Consider the following 20,872-nt stretch of genomic DNA (forward strand, 5'->3'; position numbering starts at 1 on the left):
GGGAACATTAAAAAACACCTCAGCACATAAGCACAAAATAAATACTTTACAACATGAAAACTCGGGACTTGAGGGGGGAGGGGGATGGGGGGGCGATCAGGGGAGGGGGGAATGGGGGAATGGGGGAGGGGTGGAGATAACCCAGTGCAAGCAAGCAGCCGTCCGTTCCTGCAGCCATGATGGCGCTGGTCGTGCACCCGCTTGTCACACTGGGGGTAAAAAGCGGCGACCGTGGGAAGTGGGGGAAGGAATGCAAGAGCGTCTCACTGCAGTGATCTTCAGGGGGAGTTGTTGTTTCAGCAACAGCCTTGACCGAGGCCAGTGCTGTCTGAGGGGGCTGAAAGCAGATAAGATTGGGATTGTTTTGTCTTGGGGCGAGTAGACGCATTCTTTTACATGACTACTCTGTTTGTCCATTCTGGTCTCCGAATCAATCCATTTTCCTTTGCAAAGCCAAAAGCTTCTCCATAATGTTATCCATGTTGTGGTTCAAGTTCTGAATAGCCACAGTCTGAGTGCCGACAGCTCTGCCCACTGCTTCAATCATGTCGGGCAGCTTTATGGGGCTTTCGACAGCTGTCACCATTTTCTGATTTCCTCGATAAACCAGGACAATGCTTAATCCAATCATATACTGGTATATACACTCAGTACTGGTAGTAGTCGACTTACGACTGCGTTTGGTTACGACTGACCGGTCGTAAACCGATCTGGTCATAAGTCGGCCTATGTTAAATGAACGTAAGTATATTGTGATGTATAATGATATTGTAATCATCTTAAAGTCTTATTTTATCAACATTTTCTTATTTCCTTACCTTGGCTCATTATTTGGTTTAAGTTAAACACTGCATACTACACTGTGTACAGTACAATTAGTTTAATATGTGCAAAACAAAAAATATGAAATATAGGTGTGAAAAATAGAAAACATTTTAGTTTGAAACATACCAAAATACAAATGTAAAACATAGCAAAATACAAAATTTAGTGACCGCTGGCATCACTGGTGCTTGGCTGTGGGTCATCAATGTCATCATCAGCTGTTGCAGTGCTCGGGCTGGCGGGAGCTTTTGCTTGTTTCATAAACCAGGAGCTGGGGAGGAAACTGCATGACAGAGTGCACAAGGGAGCGTGAGAGAGACTGCACATGTGCCTGGAGCTGGAACAGAAACTGTATGACGGAGTGCGCGAGGGAGCGTGAGAGAGACTGCGCGTGTGCCTGGAGCTGGGGCAGAAACTGTATGACAGAGTGCGTGAGGGAGCGCGAGAGAGACTGCGCGTGTGCCTGGAGCTGGGGCAGAAACTGTATGATGGAGTGCACGAGGGAGCACAAGAGAGACTGCACGTGTGCCTGGAGCTGGGGCAGAAACTGTATGACGGAGTGCGTGAGGGAGCGCGAGAGAGACTGCGCGTGTGCCTGGAGCTGGGGCAGAAACTGTATGACGGAGTGCGTGAGGGAGCGTGAGAGAGACTGCACGTGTGCCTGCAGCTGGGGCAGAAACTGTATGACGGCGTGCGCGAGGGAGCACAAGAGAGACTGCACATGTGCCTGGAGCTGGGGCAGAAACTGTATGACGGAGTGCGCGAGGGAGCGCGAGAGAGACTGCACGTGTGCCTGGAGCTGGGGCAGAAACTGTATGACGGAGTGCATGAGGGAGCACAAGAGAGACTGCACATGTGCCTGGAGCTGGGGCAGAAACTGTATGACGGAGTGCGCGAGGGAGCGCGAGAGAGACTGCGCATGTGCCTTGAGCTGGGGCAGAAACTGTATGACAGAGTGCGCGAGGGAGTGCGAGAGAGACTGCACATGTGCCTGGAGCTGGGGCAGAAACTGTTGTACGCAGCGAGAGGTGCTGCCGGGAGCTGGGGCAGAAACTGTAGTACGCTCAGCTAGCTCAGCTGGGAAACACTTGCCAGTCTTAACCAGATGGTCGTAAAGTCGATCGGTCGTAAGTCGCATAGGTCGTAAGTCAACGACTGTCTGTACATGACTACCTCTGAGTAGTTTGCTGTGATTGTATAGTGGTTAGTACTCTGCGTTGTGGCTGCAGCGACCCTGGTCCGAAGCCGGGTCATGGCAAAAAAGGAAAGTTACCTGAGTAGGCTGAATTTCGGGCAGCATGATGGTGTAAGTGGTTAGCACAGTTGCCTTACAGTAAGAAGGTTCTGGGTTCGCAGCCAGCAGGGGCCTTTTCGCGTGGAGTTTGCATGTTCTCCCGGTGGGTGTGCTCCGATTTCCCCCATAGTTCAAAGACGTGGTTAAGTTAATATGGGATGGCCTTGAGCGAGGCACCTTGCTCCCAAAAAGGTTTTTGGCTTTTAAAAATTGCTCTCCTGTGTCTTGGCAAATGGGGAGGAACACTCTAATACAACACAGAACAAAAGCTATTTACATTTCATGAAGAGAAATGTCTATTAAATCCAGGAGTAACATCCCAAAATAAATGTCAGTTATACCCACAGTTTCCAAACATTCACAGCAAATCCAATTATCTGGTATCGAGAGAGAGAGAGAGAGAAATACATCCAGAAATGTAACATAGTCCCTTATTTATTATTTATGTAAAATATGATGAATGTGGTCAGGGCCGGCTCTAGGTCTTTGGCTGCCCTAGGCGAGACTGAGTTTTGGCACCCCCCCCCCCCCCCCCCCCCCCCCCAGAAAAAAAAAAACCCTCTAATAACATCTAAATAACACTTTAATCTAATCACTCTATTCTATTACTATTAAACAATGTACGGTGCATGGACATTAAACAAGAAGTCATTTTTATCTTTTTCATTATTGTTATTATTGTTATCATTATTCACATAAAGTGTCACAAAGTAAAATGACCACACAAATTCAATACATATCTCCATATAATGGGAAAAAACTCTTCCGCACCCTGTTCAAAGTGTAGTGCATGGACAATAAACAAGAAATTATTTTTAGTTTCTTTTTTGCTATTAAAAGTTAAGTCATCTCTGAAGAATTAACAAATTAAATGAATAAAAAATTCTACAATTCTAAATTGTGCAAACTTAAGCACCCTGTTAGGACATCAATGGGCTGTATTTTCAAACAAAAGTGCTATTATGGGTACTTTGTTATTGAAGTAACATTACAATGGGACTCGTCTGGTCTTCCTAATGGCAAATTCCTTGATAATATCATCAAATGATATTTCTCTTGAGATCTCTTGGTTGATGCTCATCAGAGCAAGCCCATTCAGACGTTCTTGACTCATTGTTGACCTTAAGTATGTCTTCAGCAGTTTTAATTTTGAAAAGCTTCTTTCAGCAGAAGCTACTGTCACAGGTAGTGTAACAGCAGAGGTAAGGCGCGCGTATTTCTACATCCCCAGCTGCATCAGAGGTGTTGTAAAAAAGGTTTTCAACCTTTCATGAGCCAGGGCGCACTTTTCTCAATGAAAAAATCTCAAGGCACATCACCAATAGAAAATGTTGACTGAAACTAAAACGCTGTTGCCAATATTTACAATATACAGTCATTCTATAATTTTCCACGGTCCACTTGGTGATCTCTCACGGCACACTAGTGTTCCGCGGTACTAGAGTTCGGCAGCACAGTGGTTGAAAACACTGTACACCACTGATGCACTTGGTAACATCTCCATTCAATAACTCCATCCCTCCTTTTTGGTGGGGTTTTGGTCACCCTTGGCGCCCCTGGGCACACTTTGCGCTCTAGGCAGTTGCCGGCGCTGGTAAAGAGAACACATCTGAGTGCTTGTTTCGTTTCCCTGCAGTCTTGATGCACTGAGATTGTTTCTTGTTTTCAACGCGTTTATTATATTTTCCTCCAGGAAGCTCTTCGCAACATGGTTGCTTGAATGAGCTGCTAAACTGTCATTTTAATGAGAACACAGATCAACAAAGCAACTTTGTTTTATTAAAAAAAAAAAAACGTGCCAGGCACCACTGGAATATCTCGCTGCGAAACTAAAAGACCTTTACTTCAGCCCAGACTGCTCAACGACACCGACAGACTGCTCCAAGTGCAGCCATATTCAAAACAAGCAACAGATTTATGTCAGTTATCTACGTTATGCAAAAACACTCTTTAGCCAACAACACTTAGGCTATTACATGGCCAAAACAGAGAATAGCCGCGGATGCGCACTTGAGCGCTTATTGTTTCATGATTAACAACCACCACCCCACCCCACCCCACCCCACCCCACCCTACCCTGCTTTTTTTGACAAATCGCACCCTGACTACATGCTTTGCTGTACAGTTAAATTAGGCTAAGACATTATAATGCTGACTCGTTTTCAGAATAGTGGAAGTCATAATTTTTCTCCCCCCGTTTCTGCGCCCTTGGATGGACGCAGAGCCCTTAGCATTTGCCTATATTGCCTATGCCACGGGCCGGCTCTGAATGTGGTATGTAGACAGTCAACTCTTTTGATTTAAACCATTAATTCCTTTGTGCTGAATATTACACAGAATGATATGATCTCAAATTATGGTGCAATCTCATAATGAAAAGTTTCATTATGTCAAGATCTCAAGAAAATGGTTCCAAGAAGAATCAGTTATGTCCTGAGAATGAAATAAAAACCTTCAGATTGAAAGAAAATAAATGTAACTTAATATAAGAGGAAAATTGAGTCAAGGAAATATGTAAATCCATGGCTTCTTAGGATGATATTTTATTATTCATGGAAAATAAGTTTGTAGTATGTGCTGAAGCTGTTATGAATATGAATAAATGTGGAGTGGGTGGAGCTACTTGTGAGCTCCATGTTATTTCTAAAGCTCGAGGTCTGAACTAAACACTCAGGATAACAATGTCACCCCTCTTGTTGCTTTTCTTCACTGTTGCTGATATTGGTAAGTCATATACATTATGCATGATTCTTTTTATTAAAAGAAAACACAGTTTCTGCTTGAAACTATTATTAAAATAAATGGTCATGATTATTTTAACATCTTTATAGCAGAGGCTGCTGACAACAGCATTAAACCAGACCAAACCACCATGTCTGTAACTGAATACAGCAACATCACACTGTCCTACACATATACTGGATCAGTTTGGCGTCTCCACTGGTATTGACAAAAACCTGGATCAAGACCAGAGTTTCTGATGCTGATTGATGAAGTCACTGAAAGTGTCACCAAGGCTCAACCGCCTCGTCCACAATTTTCCATAAAACTTGATAAAACGAGTAAGAAAGTGGATCTGCTCATCTCCTCTGCTGCAGTGACAGACTCTGCACTGTACTACTGCGCTCTGGGGCCCACAGTGACAGGAAACCCAACTACACTGTACAAAAAGCACTACACATGACTGGAGCAGAGCCGTGCTTTTCTCACACGATGGAGCTCTTTACATGTTCACATGCACATTCTAACTGCCTGGATGTCAATTCGCTTTCAGATGATCAACCATCATTTTTTTTCCTGATTATAAACTGTTAATGTTTAATTTGGACTTAGACCTAAATACTAATCCTCACCACTAACTTCTTAAAAATACTAATTATTAGTTAAAACTTTACTTGTTTTTTTTTTTAATTATTTACTTCATTAACAATAATTATGTGCAAAATATATTCATGGCCACCATATAGCCTGTAAAATTATTCTCGAAGTTGTAGCACAATAATGATCCACTGAAAGCCTCGCAGTGTTTCTCACACACAGGTGAGACTTGCATGCTCCAGATATACTGATGATGCCCCAAGGATAATTTTTTCTGATTTAAAAAAAAATCACATTTTATTTATTAATTGATTCTGCAGAAATGTCTTCATTCTTTTTTGTTGGTGGATGCAAGAAAAAGAGAGCTGAGAGAGAGAGAGGAGGGGCAGAGCAACAGCAACACTAACTGAGAGAAGAAACTGGTAAAGATTCTCCTTTCCTCTTCATGTTTGGATGTTAATTATGCATTAATTTGTTAATTCTGTGCACTTTGTGGCTATGGTACAAGAGAACAAAGACTACAATTATGTTGCTAAAAACAATAACACAGACTTATCTAATGATCTGGGGTGGGTTTCCTGATAACGTTGCACTTTAGAGCTAAAGAGCAAGTTTAAAGATGTTCTTAAGCAACGAACATTGTCTCTGTATGTGGTTTTCCTGAACTCACTCGTAAGAAGGAATCTTAAGCGCAACTTTGTCCAGAGCGTCTTTGCAATGCGCATCCTTGCAATAGGCATTAGTAACTGCTAAAGGTATTTGTACTGTAGTTGCTAAAGGCATTATAGTAGTTGATAAATCCAGTCCATGAGGTCACGTGGTATTTGTTTTTAATAAAAAAAAAACAATGAGATATAAAGTGTCAAAATATGTTAATATATTGTATTGTTATTAAGCATTACATATATAATGTGGGAATGAATAACTGAAACTTTTTTAAATTTTTGGACAATAACTTGTATTTTTATTTTTATACTTTTTATTAAATGAGCAAACATTCACACAAATTTATGAACAAATAACAAGTTAAATAGTTCAGTAAAATGTTTTTCCTTTGCCTGCTCATTTCACTGTTACCCAATCAAGAGCTTAATGTCCCTTATACACTGGCATGCAGCTGAGTGGTGTTTGGCATATGAAGGAAGTACAGTATCGATCCCATCACTTCCCCAGACCGCAGTGCCGCTTCCCAGATTGCAGGCAGCCAGATTACAGCTGGCCGAGAGCATCAGTGCACCCGGGAGCTGATCAGCATTGAGAAGGAGCGGCTCCAGTTACTCCGAGACCTGTATGAGTGGCACCATCAGGAGCGGATGGGCCTTAAACAGGCAAAACTAGACCTGCGGGTCAGAGAAGTGAAGCTTCAGAGTGGATTCACGGAGTCATGATTATTTCAACTGTTATTCACAATGCCAAGTTGGCAATGGTCTCCCATATATAAACACACACAATGTTACAGGTGCAGAAATTTGACACTAAATGAGATAATCACTTGGCTAATGGAATTAAATTTGATTAAAATGTGGTGATATCAATGTGATATTACAATATCCATACATAATTCCATAACACATTGAAATATAGTCATAATGTTTTGCATATATTTATTTAATAAATAACTTGATGTACGTGCAATGTACAAGAAAAATAATTTCACACCAGCAGCATATTCAGGGTATCATTAGGGTATTTTAGGATTGTTGTACAATAATTATCTGCTGAAATCTTGTTTATTGGTGTTTATTCCCCATCGGCGATATCTACTGATGAACTGCCAAGAATATTTTGACTTGTTTAAAAAATATATACATTTTACTAACCCACTGTGTGTAAACCTTTTTCCACACCTTGTTTAAGTCCTGTTCGGAAAAATTAATTTCAGAGAAACTGGCAGAGGTGCTTGTGCCTCAAGTTGTGACAAAAAAAGTCTTCTTTTGTGAAGCTCCAAAAACTCTGAAATAAAATGAAGATTATTCCTGCGACTCGCTCAGTGTGTTCAGGAAAAGGTTCCAGATCCACTGTGCACTTTGTAAAGATAAAGGGATGTGTGTAGGTGAAGATATTCAGTTCTGGATGTGTGCTGTTTTTTAAAATAATGCTGGTTAAGAGTCAAATCATGATCATCCATCAATTTTATGGATAAAATCATCATGAACTACAATTGCGATGGAAAAAAAGCATGCTTTGGGTTGATCAGCAGCAGGACTTGTTCTGTGTTGTACTGGTGATGCAGTTCACTGTCACTGATGCTGTGAAGTGATGATCTGTGTAACGTTCTGCTACAACAGCTGCACTTCCTGGGTGTGGCCTTCTAGAGACACATGTTCCCTCATGTGTAAACCTTGTTTCAACCTCAGCTTCAGCACATACAGCACTATTATACAGAATCCTCACAGAGCTGTGTTCAGAAATGGCTCAACTATACAACTTACTGTACACAGTGAGATACATCCCACTGATTCTCACTGTAGCAACAGGTAATTAACCTTCATCAGCTCATTCACTGTATTAACTAATACTCATGTGTGTGTTAATCTATTAATTTCTTAATTTTGTAAGTCAGTATTTTGTTTACAGAAATATTTCACAGATCTATTTCTTTCTATTCTTCTTTGCAAACAGGCAGTTTTGCAGATAACATTGGGCCGATGGACAAAGAGACCAACATTGTGGGGAAAGAAACAGGCACTGTTACTCTGAAATGTTCATATCAGTCAAGCAGCGATTACATTTATCTTTACTGGTACAAACAATATCCTAACAGTGCACCACAGTTTTTACTGGTTAAAGGCGCAAAGTCATGGAGTTCTTATAGCTACAACCCTTCTGGCGCTCGATTCAATTCAGAAACATCCTCAGACTCAACTGAACTTACTATTAAAGATCTACAGATCTCAGATTCTGCACTCTATCACTGCGCACTGACAGGAGCACAGTAATACAGAGTCAATGAGAGGCTGTACAAAAACCTAAAAACAATACATATGAAGTTAAATGGAATGTATCAAAGATACTTCCTTTACCAACTTTTTATCAGTTAACCACAGATACAAACAACATTTGTGGTAACAGATGCAGCTGAATAACAGAAAATAAAAATAAAGAGGGAGTGTGTCAGGTGTTACTGCTGCATACTGTTTTAATTCAATTCATTGTAGATGACTTTGTTGCCCAGTTTACCCCATTCCCATCGACTTTCATTCATTTATAGCAGAGTGCAGCCCCAAACTTAAGAGAATATGGTAATGCATTGGCCTGATTTTTGATGGCTTTAACCATACGATGTGTGCACATTCATTCCTTGCGGACAAAGATTTCTTCGGGTTCTCTGAATCTTTTAATGATATTATGTACCGTAGAGGATGTGATCCCAAATTCTTTGCAATTTAACTTTGAGGAAAGTTATTCTTAAATTGTTGCACTATTTGCCCACGCAGTCTTCCACAGAGCGGTGAACCCCTCCCCATCTTTACTTCTGAGAGACTCAGCCTCTCTGGGATGCTCTTTTAAAACCCAATCATGTTACTGACCTGTTGCCAATTAACCTTATTAGTTTTTTAATTATTGTTATTATTTTGTAAACATTACACAACTTTCCCAGTCTTTTGTTTTCCCTTTCCCAACTTTTTTGTGTTATTATTATGACTACAATTATAGACAGTCCATAATTATCGACACATTTTCAGATTTACCAATAAAAAACAATTTTACAAAGGTGAGTTTCAGTTACAACAGTTTTTATTGGTTAATTAATCAACCGGAAGACCCGCCTCACCCTTTGATCCTGTCATCTGATGACACAGCTCGTTACCTGAGATGGAATTTTTTTCAGCACAATCAGCAAGTTGAGGATGTTATCATCACAGGTAAGTATGGTGGAAAGATCATGGACATGTTTTACTTATCAAATTCACCGATATTTAATAATATCCTGTCTAAACCTATTTTATTCTTACTCTTTCATTTGACAGTTGGCATTTTGTATCTAAACATGTGTTTGAGAAGTCACGTGATGAGTCGATAATAGTGATCACTTTCCCTGGTGTCCACCATTATCGACACCCTGTGGAATTAAGTGACATTTACAACTGTTATGGATCGATCTTTGTGTAACATTGTTGAAGTAGATGAAGTACTTTTAAAAAATTTAAAAAGTGCTGTGATTTATAATATATATATTTTTTCTGATTCATAACAGAATGGAATGTTTATAGAGTATTTGGAATCCTATTGCAATAAATAGAATTAGACCAGAATAAAATTCCTAGTATATAAAAAAATGACATGCGTGAAATATTCTGATTTTTCTATTCCATTCAGAATATATATATATATATATATATATATTTGTTTTGCAGTTTGTTGTAAATATCTACCACATATTACAATATCAGTCAACATTTTATATTTTGGTTCAAGGAATGACATGCGACCTCTGACCTGGAGTTTCATCCAGTTACAATGTCAATTGCCTGTTGCCATTTATTGGTAAACTACAAAACTAGAAATTAATACAAACAATGACGAATGATGAATAAAATGTGATCTATGAAAATACTAAGAAAGTGGGTAGAAAGTGGAACAAAAATATTTTCTGACAGGTTAAACATTATCAGTTCATTTGTTTACAAACATTAGAATTACTTCCTCATTTGCATAAGCACAGACAACGATATATTTATATAAAAGATATTTGGTACGAAATATAAGTATATGTAAAACGAATTTTAAATAAAAACTATGTTTTGTTAACTTAATACCACATACTGATTATTTTTTAAAATAAATAATCATCTGGGTGTTGATAATTGTGGAATGGCGTCGATAACTGTGGACAAAGGTCTCAATACTTGTGGAACGGTGTCACGTGATCTGATACGCTAAGTAATCGGGAATCAACTCTTTTTTTTTCCAGTGGAAGTTTGAGTAACTATTCATGCACAGTTTACGCATTGAAAGTCTTTTCTACTTTTGCAACGGCCAAAAGATCATTAAGGTGTTGATAATTGCAGCCGCTGCTCTACTTCACCGATCGACTTTGTTTGTTTTTTTAATTCTAATCATGGTATTGCTGTGCATATAAATACCCAGTTGAATTATTGCCATATTCAGTGCATGTACAGTACACGCATTCAGCAGGCTACTAGATTAGACACATTTTCAATATTTATGAATTATATCCTTTTAGTGGAAAAACGAATACACATTACTCAGGATTTCCAAAGCAGATTATCTTATTAGATGGTAACATTTCACAGTTAAAGGTCTCAGGTTGCTAAAGGCTTCAGGGATAATCTATAGTGAATATAACTCTCAGGTCAGTCAATAACTGATCTCAAATGCATCACTTTTATCTCATGGTGGTTTCCACATTTTTTTGGATGATTGGATTAATGGCACATTTTGAATTACACACTTTAAGTGTAAAGTAGTTGTCTGTGTAAAGATGCAAATATATTATTAAAAAATAAAACAAAATATAGAAATTTGATTTTGATAGACTTTCATACAAATGTCAAAGCTTTCAAATACAACTTCTGCTGTCTGCATGGACCAATTTTCACTGTCAAAATCATAAAGATTTCCTGGTTTTGTAGACACAAGAAGACTTTCTAGCTTACTCAGTTACAGCAGACAGAAGGCTTTACAGAAAGGTCCACAGGGTTTGTGGTTGAGCCCAATACTGAACCTGAGTGATGGAGCTGAGGATCTGTACAAGCTCATGAGTTTTTTCAACTTCGGTTATTTGCTGTAATGATTTGTGAATTAAAAAAAAAAAGACTTATTTTTCCCAGCAACACTTTTGTTTTCAGGGTAAACTGGGACAAGGTTCATTTTAAGAAAACAAAACAACCTTGGTGTGTTAAAGTCTTTCACCTTTCTCCACAAGATGGCACCGTCCAGGGGCGATTCTAGCATCTGATCTTTGGGGGTGTTTAGCCCCCAGAGCTGACAGAGGCACCTGGCTTGAACGACAGTGTTTCCATGTTTATTCCGTATTTAGACTAGACTTAACTAGACAAGAAGACTAGACAAGACTAGACTTATGCAATGTTTTAACAGAAGCTGACCCAATAAACTATGATATCTACACATTTACAACCACAAAGTATCTCGATATGGATGATAAATGTCGTTTTTATCATTCTGTTCATAGACCAGGGAACATCAATATTGCATTATGCATATTATTGTGTTGTGTTTAACAATTGTAACTCCAGTCTGTACCTTCACATCTCGCTATGCCAGTAATACTCAGGTGCTACTTCGAGTTCCTCATCGGCGTGGAATCCAGTTAAAAAAAAACACCATGTCGTAGCAAGCACTCGCGCGGACAGGCAACCCAATCAGAGGGGACGCAAGGAGGAGAGGGATTTTACTGCTCATAGAACTATCACCTAACAGGTGAATTCAAGAACACACACACGCCCGCGCACACATTCATTGCGCAGTGCGCAAGGGCACTTATTTCTGAAAATTACGTCCAAAAGCAATGTTTTTGAGGGTGCTGAGCTAGGGGGTGCTGAGCTCGTTTTTGGGGGTGCTTGAGCACCCCCAAAAATAGGCTAAACACGCCCCTGGGCACCGTCAGTTATCTTACTGTGGGCCAAGCACGAGGGCCCTGATCACATCCCCAAAGAGTTCAACTTCTTTGATTATGAATACTACTTTTCACTATAATATAGACTCTCTTCAATCATACATACATAGTATTTATAGTACTGTACAAAAAAAGAGTTTGTCCAAATGTGAGATCTTATTGCAGTTGTGTTCCAATCTTTGGAGCTTCAGCATCAAATCTGATTATTTGATTGAGCTGAAAAATATAATTGTCAACTCATCATCAACAAAATGACTTGTCTCTCTTAATTAATGAAGAAAATTGAAATTGCACCTCACCTCACCTCAGTGAAATGACAGGCTTTGTGATTACAGAGTCAATAAATCAATCACATTATCATAATAGTAATAATAACTTGTGATACTAAATTATTTATCATGACTTATTCACAGCAATTTATGATAAGGATATAAAAATAATTATGCTGTGTGTTTCTTTGGCCAATGAAATCTGTGTAGTCCTCAAGTCAAGGACTCGAGTCAGTGAAACACACACACACACACACAGGGGAAAGACAAGAGAGTCAGAGAAACAGAGGAAAGTAATTTCACATGGTGCTCTAAAAAGAGAAACATGGACAAAAAAAAAGCAGAGCTTTTGATGAAGAATGGACAGACCCTGACATGTTTATTCTTCACATGGGAAGTTCAAAACCAGCGTCTCATATGTTCCAAGACCATGCTGATTATTATTATTATTATTATTGTACATTGATTGAGAGTGTTCAAAGGGACATGCCATACTCTTTTCAATTAATTTATATTATTCTCTGAGATGCTTTTGTAAAGTTTGTGATATTGTTTTTATTGAAAAAGCACCTTGGTTCTTTTGCCTCATGCTGTTTTATCATGGAATGTAAACACTCCAGGCTGATTATGCAGCTGCAGCTTGAACTCTCAAAATATGTAAATAGCTTCACTCTGATTGGCTAACATCCAACTCTGCCATTCACACACATATGGATTCTGTTAGCCAATCACAGTGCACATATTTACATATTTAAATTGAAAGGCACACCCCCAAAATCAGCCTGTTACATTCTGTAGGTGACACTGTCATGTGATGCTGTGGGGCGGAGCTTCATCAACCTGCATGATGTGAACAATATTGGAGACACAAATAATAGTTTCATTCAGCTGAGACCGTTCATGTTCACTGTTATATTCATGGCTCTGTGGCTTTCACTAGGTGAGTTATCCATTTATTCTATTTTTTTTTTTTTGTTATTTCAGAAATATTAATTGTAGAATGAGTGATTAATTAGTCTGTGTGGTGGTTAGAAAAATCAGAATGTGGGTCTGACATGTAGTTCTGGTTTGATGGTGTAAAGGTTAAACACATTATGTTCTCTTCTCTATGACAGGTGACTCCATGGCAGAGTCAATAAAGCCACTTTTCACTCAGACAGTGAGAGATGAAGGCAGTGATGTTACTCTGTCCTGCAACTATGACTCAAGTGGTACAAACAACTACTTGCATTGGTACAGACAATATCCAAAATCTAAACCTGAGTTCCTTCTTTATATTTACCAAAGTGGAACTCTAAGTTCCAACCGTCCCCCAAGAATGTCTGCTAAAGTTGATGAAAAGAAGAAACAAGTGGATCTGCTCATCTCCTCTGCTGCTGTATCAGACTCTGCACTATACTACTGTGCTCTGCAGCCCACAGTGACAGGAAATCCAACTGCACTGTACAAAAACTTTCACACAGTTTTGTTGTATTGTTGGTTGTTCTGCTGATGATTTTAAGAAATTGACATGCACTTTTGTGGGAATCTCTCTCTTTCAAAATTTCTCATCTCTAGCCACTTTATCCTTCTACAGGGTCGCAGGCAAGCTGGAGCCTATCCTAGCTGACTACAGGCGAAAGGCAGGGTACACCCTGGACAAGTCACCAGGTCATCACATAGACACAGACAACCATTCACACCTACGGTCAATTTAGAGTCACCAGTTAACCTAACCTGCATGTCTTTGGACTGTGGGGGAAACCGGAGCACCTGGAGGAAACCCACGCGGACAACATGCAAACTCCGCACAGAAAGGCCCTCGCCGGCCACGAACCCGGACCTTCTTGCTGTAAGGCAACAGCGCTAACCACTACACCACCTTGCCGCCTTTTCAAAATGTATGAAGAGTTATATTATTGGCACATATTCCATTATTAGTAAACAGTTTTATTAATTTTTTTGGTTACCACTGTATGCTAGTCAGTGTTGTCGTGAACACAAAGCCTGTACTGGGGCTCCCAGCTGTGAGGTGGGAATTCACCCTGGATGGACTGTCAGACTTTCATACAGCACCATGCACAAACCCTTTCACACACTCATTCACACCTTCAGGCAATTTCTCCAAGCAAACTTCCAACTGCAAGGTTTTGTTTTGTTTTTAAACCCACACAGATACGGAGTAAACATGTAAAACTGCACACAAATTGACAGCAACCTGACCTCAGCATCCAACTGAGAACCCTGAAGCTGTGATGCAGCAATGCTGCCCACTGGGTCACTGTTATCATCCATTAATCCATCCATCATCTGCAGCCACTTATCCTGTACAGGGTCGCAGGCAAGCTGGAGCCTATCCCAGCTGACTATGGGTGAGAGACGGGGTACACCCTCCTCTCTCCTACATATACTCAGCTCTCACTTCCCCACTTCACAAAGTATTGTCTAGTACCCCCATGTCTAACTTTACCGAGCTGTTTGTTTTCCGCCTGATTTCCAGTGTACGACCCGTGTTTACATTTATCCTCAACCTTGTCTTTTGCTTGCTCTCTGTTGCATTGTTTGCTGATTGACTGACCCTCGCTCATTTCTGGATTATGATTCCTGCTCTACTGTTTGGCTCAGGGCACCATACAAGCAAAAACTGCCACTGGATGGATAAACCTCACACACTTTGGCACTTTTGTTGGGATGGAGTTAATCAGTGTAATTTACCACTGCAGTATGTGTGATTTAAAGTTTTGTCACATTAATTTATATGGCATGTACTTTGATTTGTTTGTTTTAAATATTAAAGCTTTACAGAGGAAACCAATGACTGGCCTGCACTCCACATCTTGTTATTTGCGTATCAGCTAGTATAAACACTACAAACCAGTTAGTTGTATTTTCATCAAATGAATAGAACAGGCCTATTTATTAATGCATTGTTTGTTTCACACAGTCTTCAGTATGAAGCATGAAGCAAAGACTAAAAATCATTTTTAAAAGCATAAGTGATCAAGCTAAGTAAATTTATGGAAAGAGAATTTTGCATTTTTAATCCCCAGATAGATCAGAAATTATATCATGTGAATATTTCATTTTAATTGTTGATGTCTACAATTGTATTCAAAAACTTTCCTGATAGAGTTTTATATACAGTACCAGTCAAAAGTTTGGACACACCGACTCATTCATAGGTTTTTCTGCATTTTGACTTTTTTCTACATTGTAGAACAATACTGAAGACATAAAATCTATGAAATAACACATGGCACGTATACGGAATTATGTGGTAAATAAAATAGTGTTAAAAAAACAAATATATGTTTCATATTTTTGATTCTTCAAAGTAGCCACCATTTACCTTGATGATGCTTTACATACTATTGGCATTATCTTAACCAGCTTCATAAGGCAGTCACCTGGAATGCTTTTCAGTTAACAGGTGTTGCCTCATCAAATGTTAATTAATGGAATTTCTTGCCGTCTTAATGTGTTTGAGATCAAACAGTAAATAGTAAATGATAAAAATACAGTAACTAGCTCAATTCAACACTGGTAATAATCCATATCATGTCAGGAATCCCTCAACTAAGTAAAGAGAAATGACAGTCCATCATTACTTGAAGACAAAGTGTGCTTTAATTTATTAAAACAAAGAAAAAACATTGAATTAGAAGGCTTATCCAAATTTTTGACTTGTACTGTATTTTTTTGCGCAGATATTAATTTGCTAAATTAAAATAATCTTTGACAGCTCATAACTATTTTGTCTTTCCATAATGTCTGCACTGTACAGTATGTGTAGTAAACATTTATGAATGTATAAAGGTTTTTCTCCTTGGTGAACACTAGATGGAGCAGTCAGTTATCTTATTGTGGGCAAAGTACTGAGAACCACACAACCTTGCTCACATCCTCCAGAGATGTTCAGTTCTTTGATGAAGAACACGACTTTTCATAATAAAACCTCTGTGACAGAGTATACCTGGTCTTCTATCATACATACTGCATATATATTATCTGAACCCCTGCTCCGGCTACGCTTAGTACTGTAACTCAGTTAAGTTCAGAGACACCATTCTGATAAAACAACATAACTGTCCACGGATGTCTAAACTGTGAAATAAAGCTTAAGTATTCTCTTCCACTTAGCAGCTCTAACATTAAGCTGCCTGCTGCTGCACATATGACACATGGAGAAAGTAAGACACAAAACAAATTAGCATTCAAAGTGAATATCAGTTCATTTAATACAAAAATATCACACACACACACACACGTACCACTCCCTTCCAAAGCCTAATGGCTTGTTGACATCTTTGAAAGACCAGCAGTGAAAGACCTCAGAAAATATTTGTTATGCAAGATCAAATAAAAAAGAGGCTTTGGGCTTTTTTTCTCTCTAATATATTCTCTGTGGGGCCGAGGACCCTAATGTTGAGGCACCAGTAAAACACACAATTCAAATATTCAATTCTGTAATTATTAGAGGATATTTTTCTCTCCCTCCATCCATTTTCTATTCTGCATTTCCATTGTGGGTCGTCCGTGAGCTGGAGCCAATCCTAGCTGACTATGATGGAGAAGCCAGGTACACCCTGGACAAGTCACCAGTCTATCGCAGGCTTAACACAGAGAGACAGACAGCCATTCACACTCACATTCACACATATGAGCAATATAGAGAAGCCAGTTGACCTCATCCTTTGGACTGTGGGAGGAAACTGGAGCATGCAGAGGAAACCCACGCAGGCACAAGGAGAACATGCAAACTCCACACAGAAAGGCCCCTGATTGACTGGTATGTTCAAACCAGGAACCTGCTTGCTGTGAGGCGACAGTGACACTGCACCTCTGTGCCACCCGAGTGTAGTTTATACATTAAAATGATTGTAATTATGTAAAAACATTAATTTCCTCCTTTCAATATGTGTTTGCTTAAATGTGCTCAGGATAGGTTTCCCGATAATATCACTATAGCCTTTTTTCATCTCAGAAATATTGCTCAGGTAAGAAATATAATGCCACTTCATGATGCATTAAACCTAGTTCATGCTTTTGTTAACTCCAGGTTGGATTATTGTGATGCCTTACTGTCTGAATGTTCTAACGGGTGCATAAACAAGCTCCAGTGAGAGTCTTTACTAGAACTAGAAGATATGACCACATCACCCCTATCTTATCCACACTGCATTGGCTCCCAATCAAATTTCAGACTGATTATAAACTACTACTATTGAACTATAAAGCACTAAATGTGCTTTATCTCACGCCACAGTACCTGAATGAATTTCTGGCCCTTTATGACTCGCCACAGTGACTTAGATCAAAAGCTGCAGGCTATCTGTTGGTACCTCAAATAGTGAAGGCTACGGCCAAGTTTACATTAAACCGTATCTGTCTCGTTTTCTTCGCGGATGCACTGTCCGTTTACATTAAAATGCCTGGAAACGCCGGGAAACGGGAATTCGCCAGGGTCCACGTATTCAATCCAGATCGTGTCTGGTCCAGTGCTGTGTAAACATTGAGAATACGCGGATACGCTGTGCTGAGCTCTAGCTGGCGTCGTCATTGGACAACGTCACTGTGACATCCACCTTCCTGATTCGCTGGCGTTGGTCATGTGACGCGACTGCTGAAAAACGGCGTGGACTTCCGCCTTGTATCACCTTTCATTAAAGAGTATAAAAGTATGAAAATACTGCAAATACTGATGCAAATACTGCCCACTGTGTAGTTATGATTGTCTTTAGGCTTGCCATCCTTCCACTTGCAAGTGGTAAGTGACGCGCATGCCCGACATGCACTGAGATCACACACACAGCGGCTCAGTCCCGAATCACAGCTCGTGCGCTCCACTCGCGCGCTCTGTGAGCTGCGCAGGGCCGGAGTGTGCACCCTCCAGAGGGCACTTGCTGTTCAGGGCGGAGTGATTTGGAGCGCAGGATGCCTGCGGAGCCAAGCGTATCCATGTATTGGCGTTGCTGTGTGCACGCGAATCGTGTATTGGCGTTGCTGTGTGCACACTAATCGTTTTAAAAACGTTAATCTGATGATTCGCTGATACGGTCTAATGAAAACCCCACCTACAGCAGAGGGACAGCCTTCTTTTACAAATCCCCCCAATTATGGAACAGCCTTCCAAGTCATGTTCGGGTCTCAGACACAGTCTCAGTGTTTAAGTCTTGGCTGAAAATATATTTGTTTAGTCAAGCCTTTTGTTAACAGCTTTTTATTACATAAAGTAGCAGATCTGGAGGGTTCTTGGGCAGAGAGTGTTTTGAAGAGTGTATTGAAGTGCCCTTGAGCAAGGCACCTAACCCCCAACTGCTCCCCAGGCTGTGCCCCTGAGCAAGGCACCTAACCCCCAACTGCTCCCCAGGCTGTGCCCCTGAGCAAGGCACCTAACCCCCAACTGCTCCCCAAGTGCTGGAAAATTTTACTGCTCAAAGCTTGCTCTTCTATAGCTCAGGAGACAAATTTGAGATTCTCATCTCAGCCTCATTTTAGTTTCTATTTTGTCTAAAATGGTTCTCATATGTTTCTCCTAAAATTCACTAGGAGCAATAGGTGAGACAGAGTAATTAGAGGGAGTCATACTTGAGACTTAAAGTGCTGATGACACGTTTTTGAAATCTTTGGCGATGTTTTATAACATAAAAAGTAATTCCCGATGATCCATATATTAATTCACGAAGGCGCCTATTTTACAAGTTATGATAAAAAACGCGGCTATTTGGGCAAATTTGACGGGGCTGCAGCACCCAGGAGACGAAGGAGGAGGAGGAGCTATATGACGTCAGCGAAAGAACCTTCCTCCTAACTTACCAGTTTGTTGTTGATGCGGCAGGTGTTCAGTTTATCATTATTAGTATTTTTATTAGACATTATTATACATTATTATTATATATATAGTTATTATGCCTTCGCGTTGTGTTGCTGGCTTTTGCTCCAAAACCCACAAGGATGGGGTAAGTTTATTCAAGTTTCCCAGAGATCCTGAGCTGCATGCGAAGTGGGTGAAGCAAGTCAGGCACACTCGTGACAAGTGGGAGCCCTCACCAACATCCGTCCTGTGCTCTGAACACTTCGATTTGGATTGTTTTGACACCCTTCCCAGCTTAAAGGAATCTCTTGGGTGTTCAGTTCAGCACAAACGTGTGTTGCTACCATCAGCAGTGCCTACAGTATTCCGGAGGGGGTCTACTAGTAGCTATGCCGGATCCAGCAGTCACCTGGGACAAGGCGACTCCTCCAAAGACAGTCCTCCTGTCAGAACATGTGTTGAGAAACGACATAAGATAAAGGTACGTAGAGCTATAGAGTGCTCCGACATGATGCTAAAAATAGTAACCATGAGGTCTGCGCAGCCATCTTGGAAGTGACTCGCTCCAGAGCGCTCATAGAGTACACATCATAGAGTACACATTCATGATAATCATAAATGTAATCATAAAGTCGGCGTGATATCAGTCATGTATTTGCTTGTGAAAGCTTGTTTCTCAAAGCAAACACCAAGGGAAAGCTAACTTAGCCAGACAAGTAGGCTACAGATTGTCATTTGCTTACGCTGATGTAGGTTATCAAATATTTTGCTTCATTCAAGGATAAAACTAAGAAGCCATAAACTAGAAGACGTGCCTGCCAATATTATCCTAAATGTATCACAGATCAGGCATAGTCGTAAGCTTATTATGTTAGCCGTTTGCATGCTCCATTAGGAACTATGTATTCAGTGTAGCATACGGCTTACATGATATAAGCAGTGTTTACACATGCAAGACAACAATACACAATATTAAAATATTGATTCCGTAACATTTTGAACAAATACGGGTTGACCTACCAATCCTTGTTATCCAACCTTGTGGTGTTCAATGCTGGGCTGTCTGCCTGTCCGCTGTCCATCTCGGGGTCGGAGTCGCTCTCAGATTGCACAGTAACAGGTTCAAACCTGTATGGTTGGATGCACCCGTGTTCATCACTTGATTCTTCCGATCTATCCCACTCACAACACAATTCTAGACTCCCAGAAGAGGAAGAGCTAGAGAGTTCACCGGCGTTTTCATGCGCCATTTCCACTGAGTAGACAGCCTTCCGCTGACGTCACAACATGGCCGCGAGCCACAGACCCAGTTTTCTTGCGCTGTGCAATTAAAAGTTGGATATTCGCGTAACAACAGCTTCTTTTCACGTAATTATAACAGAAATCTAACATGTTTGCCATGTTGTATAGTTTATTTAAGAAATTGCAGAGTCATGTTCGTGTCATCAGCCCTTTAAGGGAGATACCTTGCTAATCTCAATTCAGTGTTTTTAATGGCTCCTTTATTTCTCCTTGGAGAAGAAAATGAGCAATACTGTGGAGCAATATGGCGCACACGCACGCACACACACGCACGCACACACACCTTACAAATGCTGCAGCAACTAAACATTCTGAGGCACTTATAATAATATCATTATAAATATAAAACCATCAGGCTTTATAATTCTATAGCAAATGAGCTGAATAAATAAAATGATCTGAATCTTTATTCAAATTCAAAACAGCAGGACTCAATTGTTAAGTATGATGACTGAGTATTTTGAGTATTT

The 20,872-nt window shown here is 40.1% G+C and overlaps 1 protein-coding gene across 1 annotated transcript in view; it reads right to left on the reverse strand.

Annotated features, from left to right (window-relative positions):
- LOC132891954 (protein NLRC5-like) overlaps nt 1-20,222 on the reverse strand; it is an 888,139-nt gene extending 867,917 nt beyond the window's left edge. The window contains exon 1 of the mRNA XM_060930219.1: nt 20,121-20,222. Coding sequence (XP_060786202.1) covers nt 20,121-20,182 — 62 coding nt within the window. The 5' untranslated portion in view covers nt 20,183-20,222. The remainder of the gene's footprint in view (nt 1-20,120) is intronic.
- Nucleotides 20,223-20,872: the final 650 nt, after the last annotated feature.

This window comes from Neoarius graeffei, chromosome 1 (genome assembly GCF_027579695.1).
Source record: "Neoarius graeffei isolate fNeoGra1 chromosome 1, fNeoGra1.pri, whole genome shotgun sequence".
NCBI classification, from domain to species: domain Eukaryota; kingdom Metazoa; phylum Chordata; class Actinopteri; order Siluriformes; family Ariidae; genus Neoarius; species Neoarius graeffei.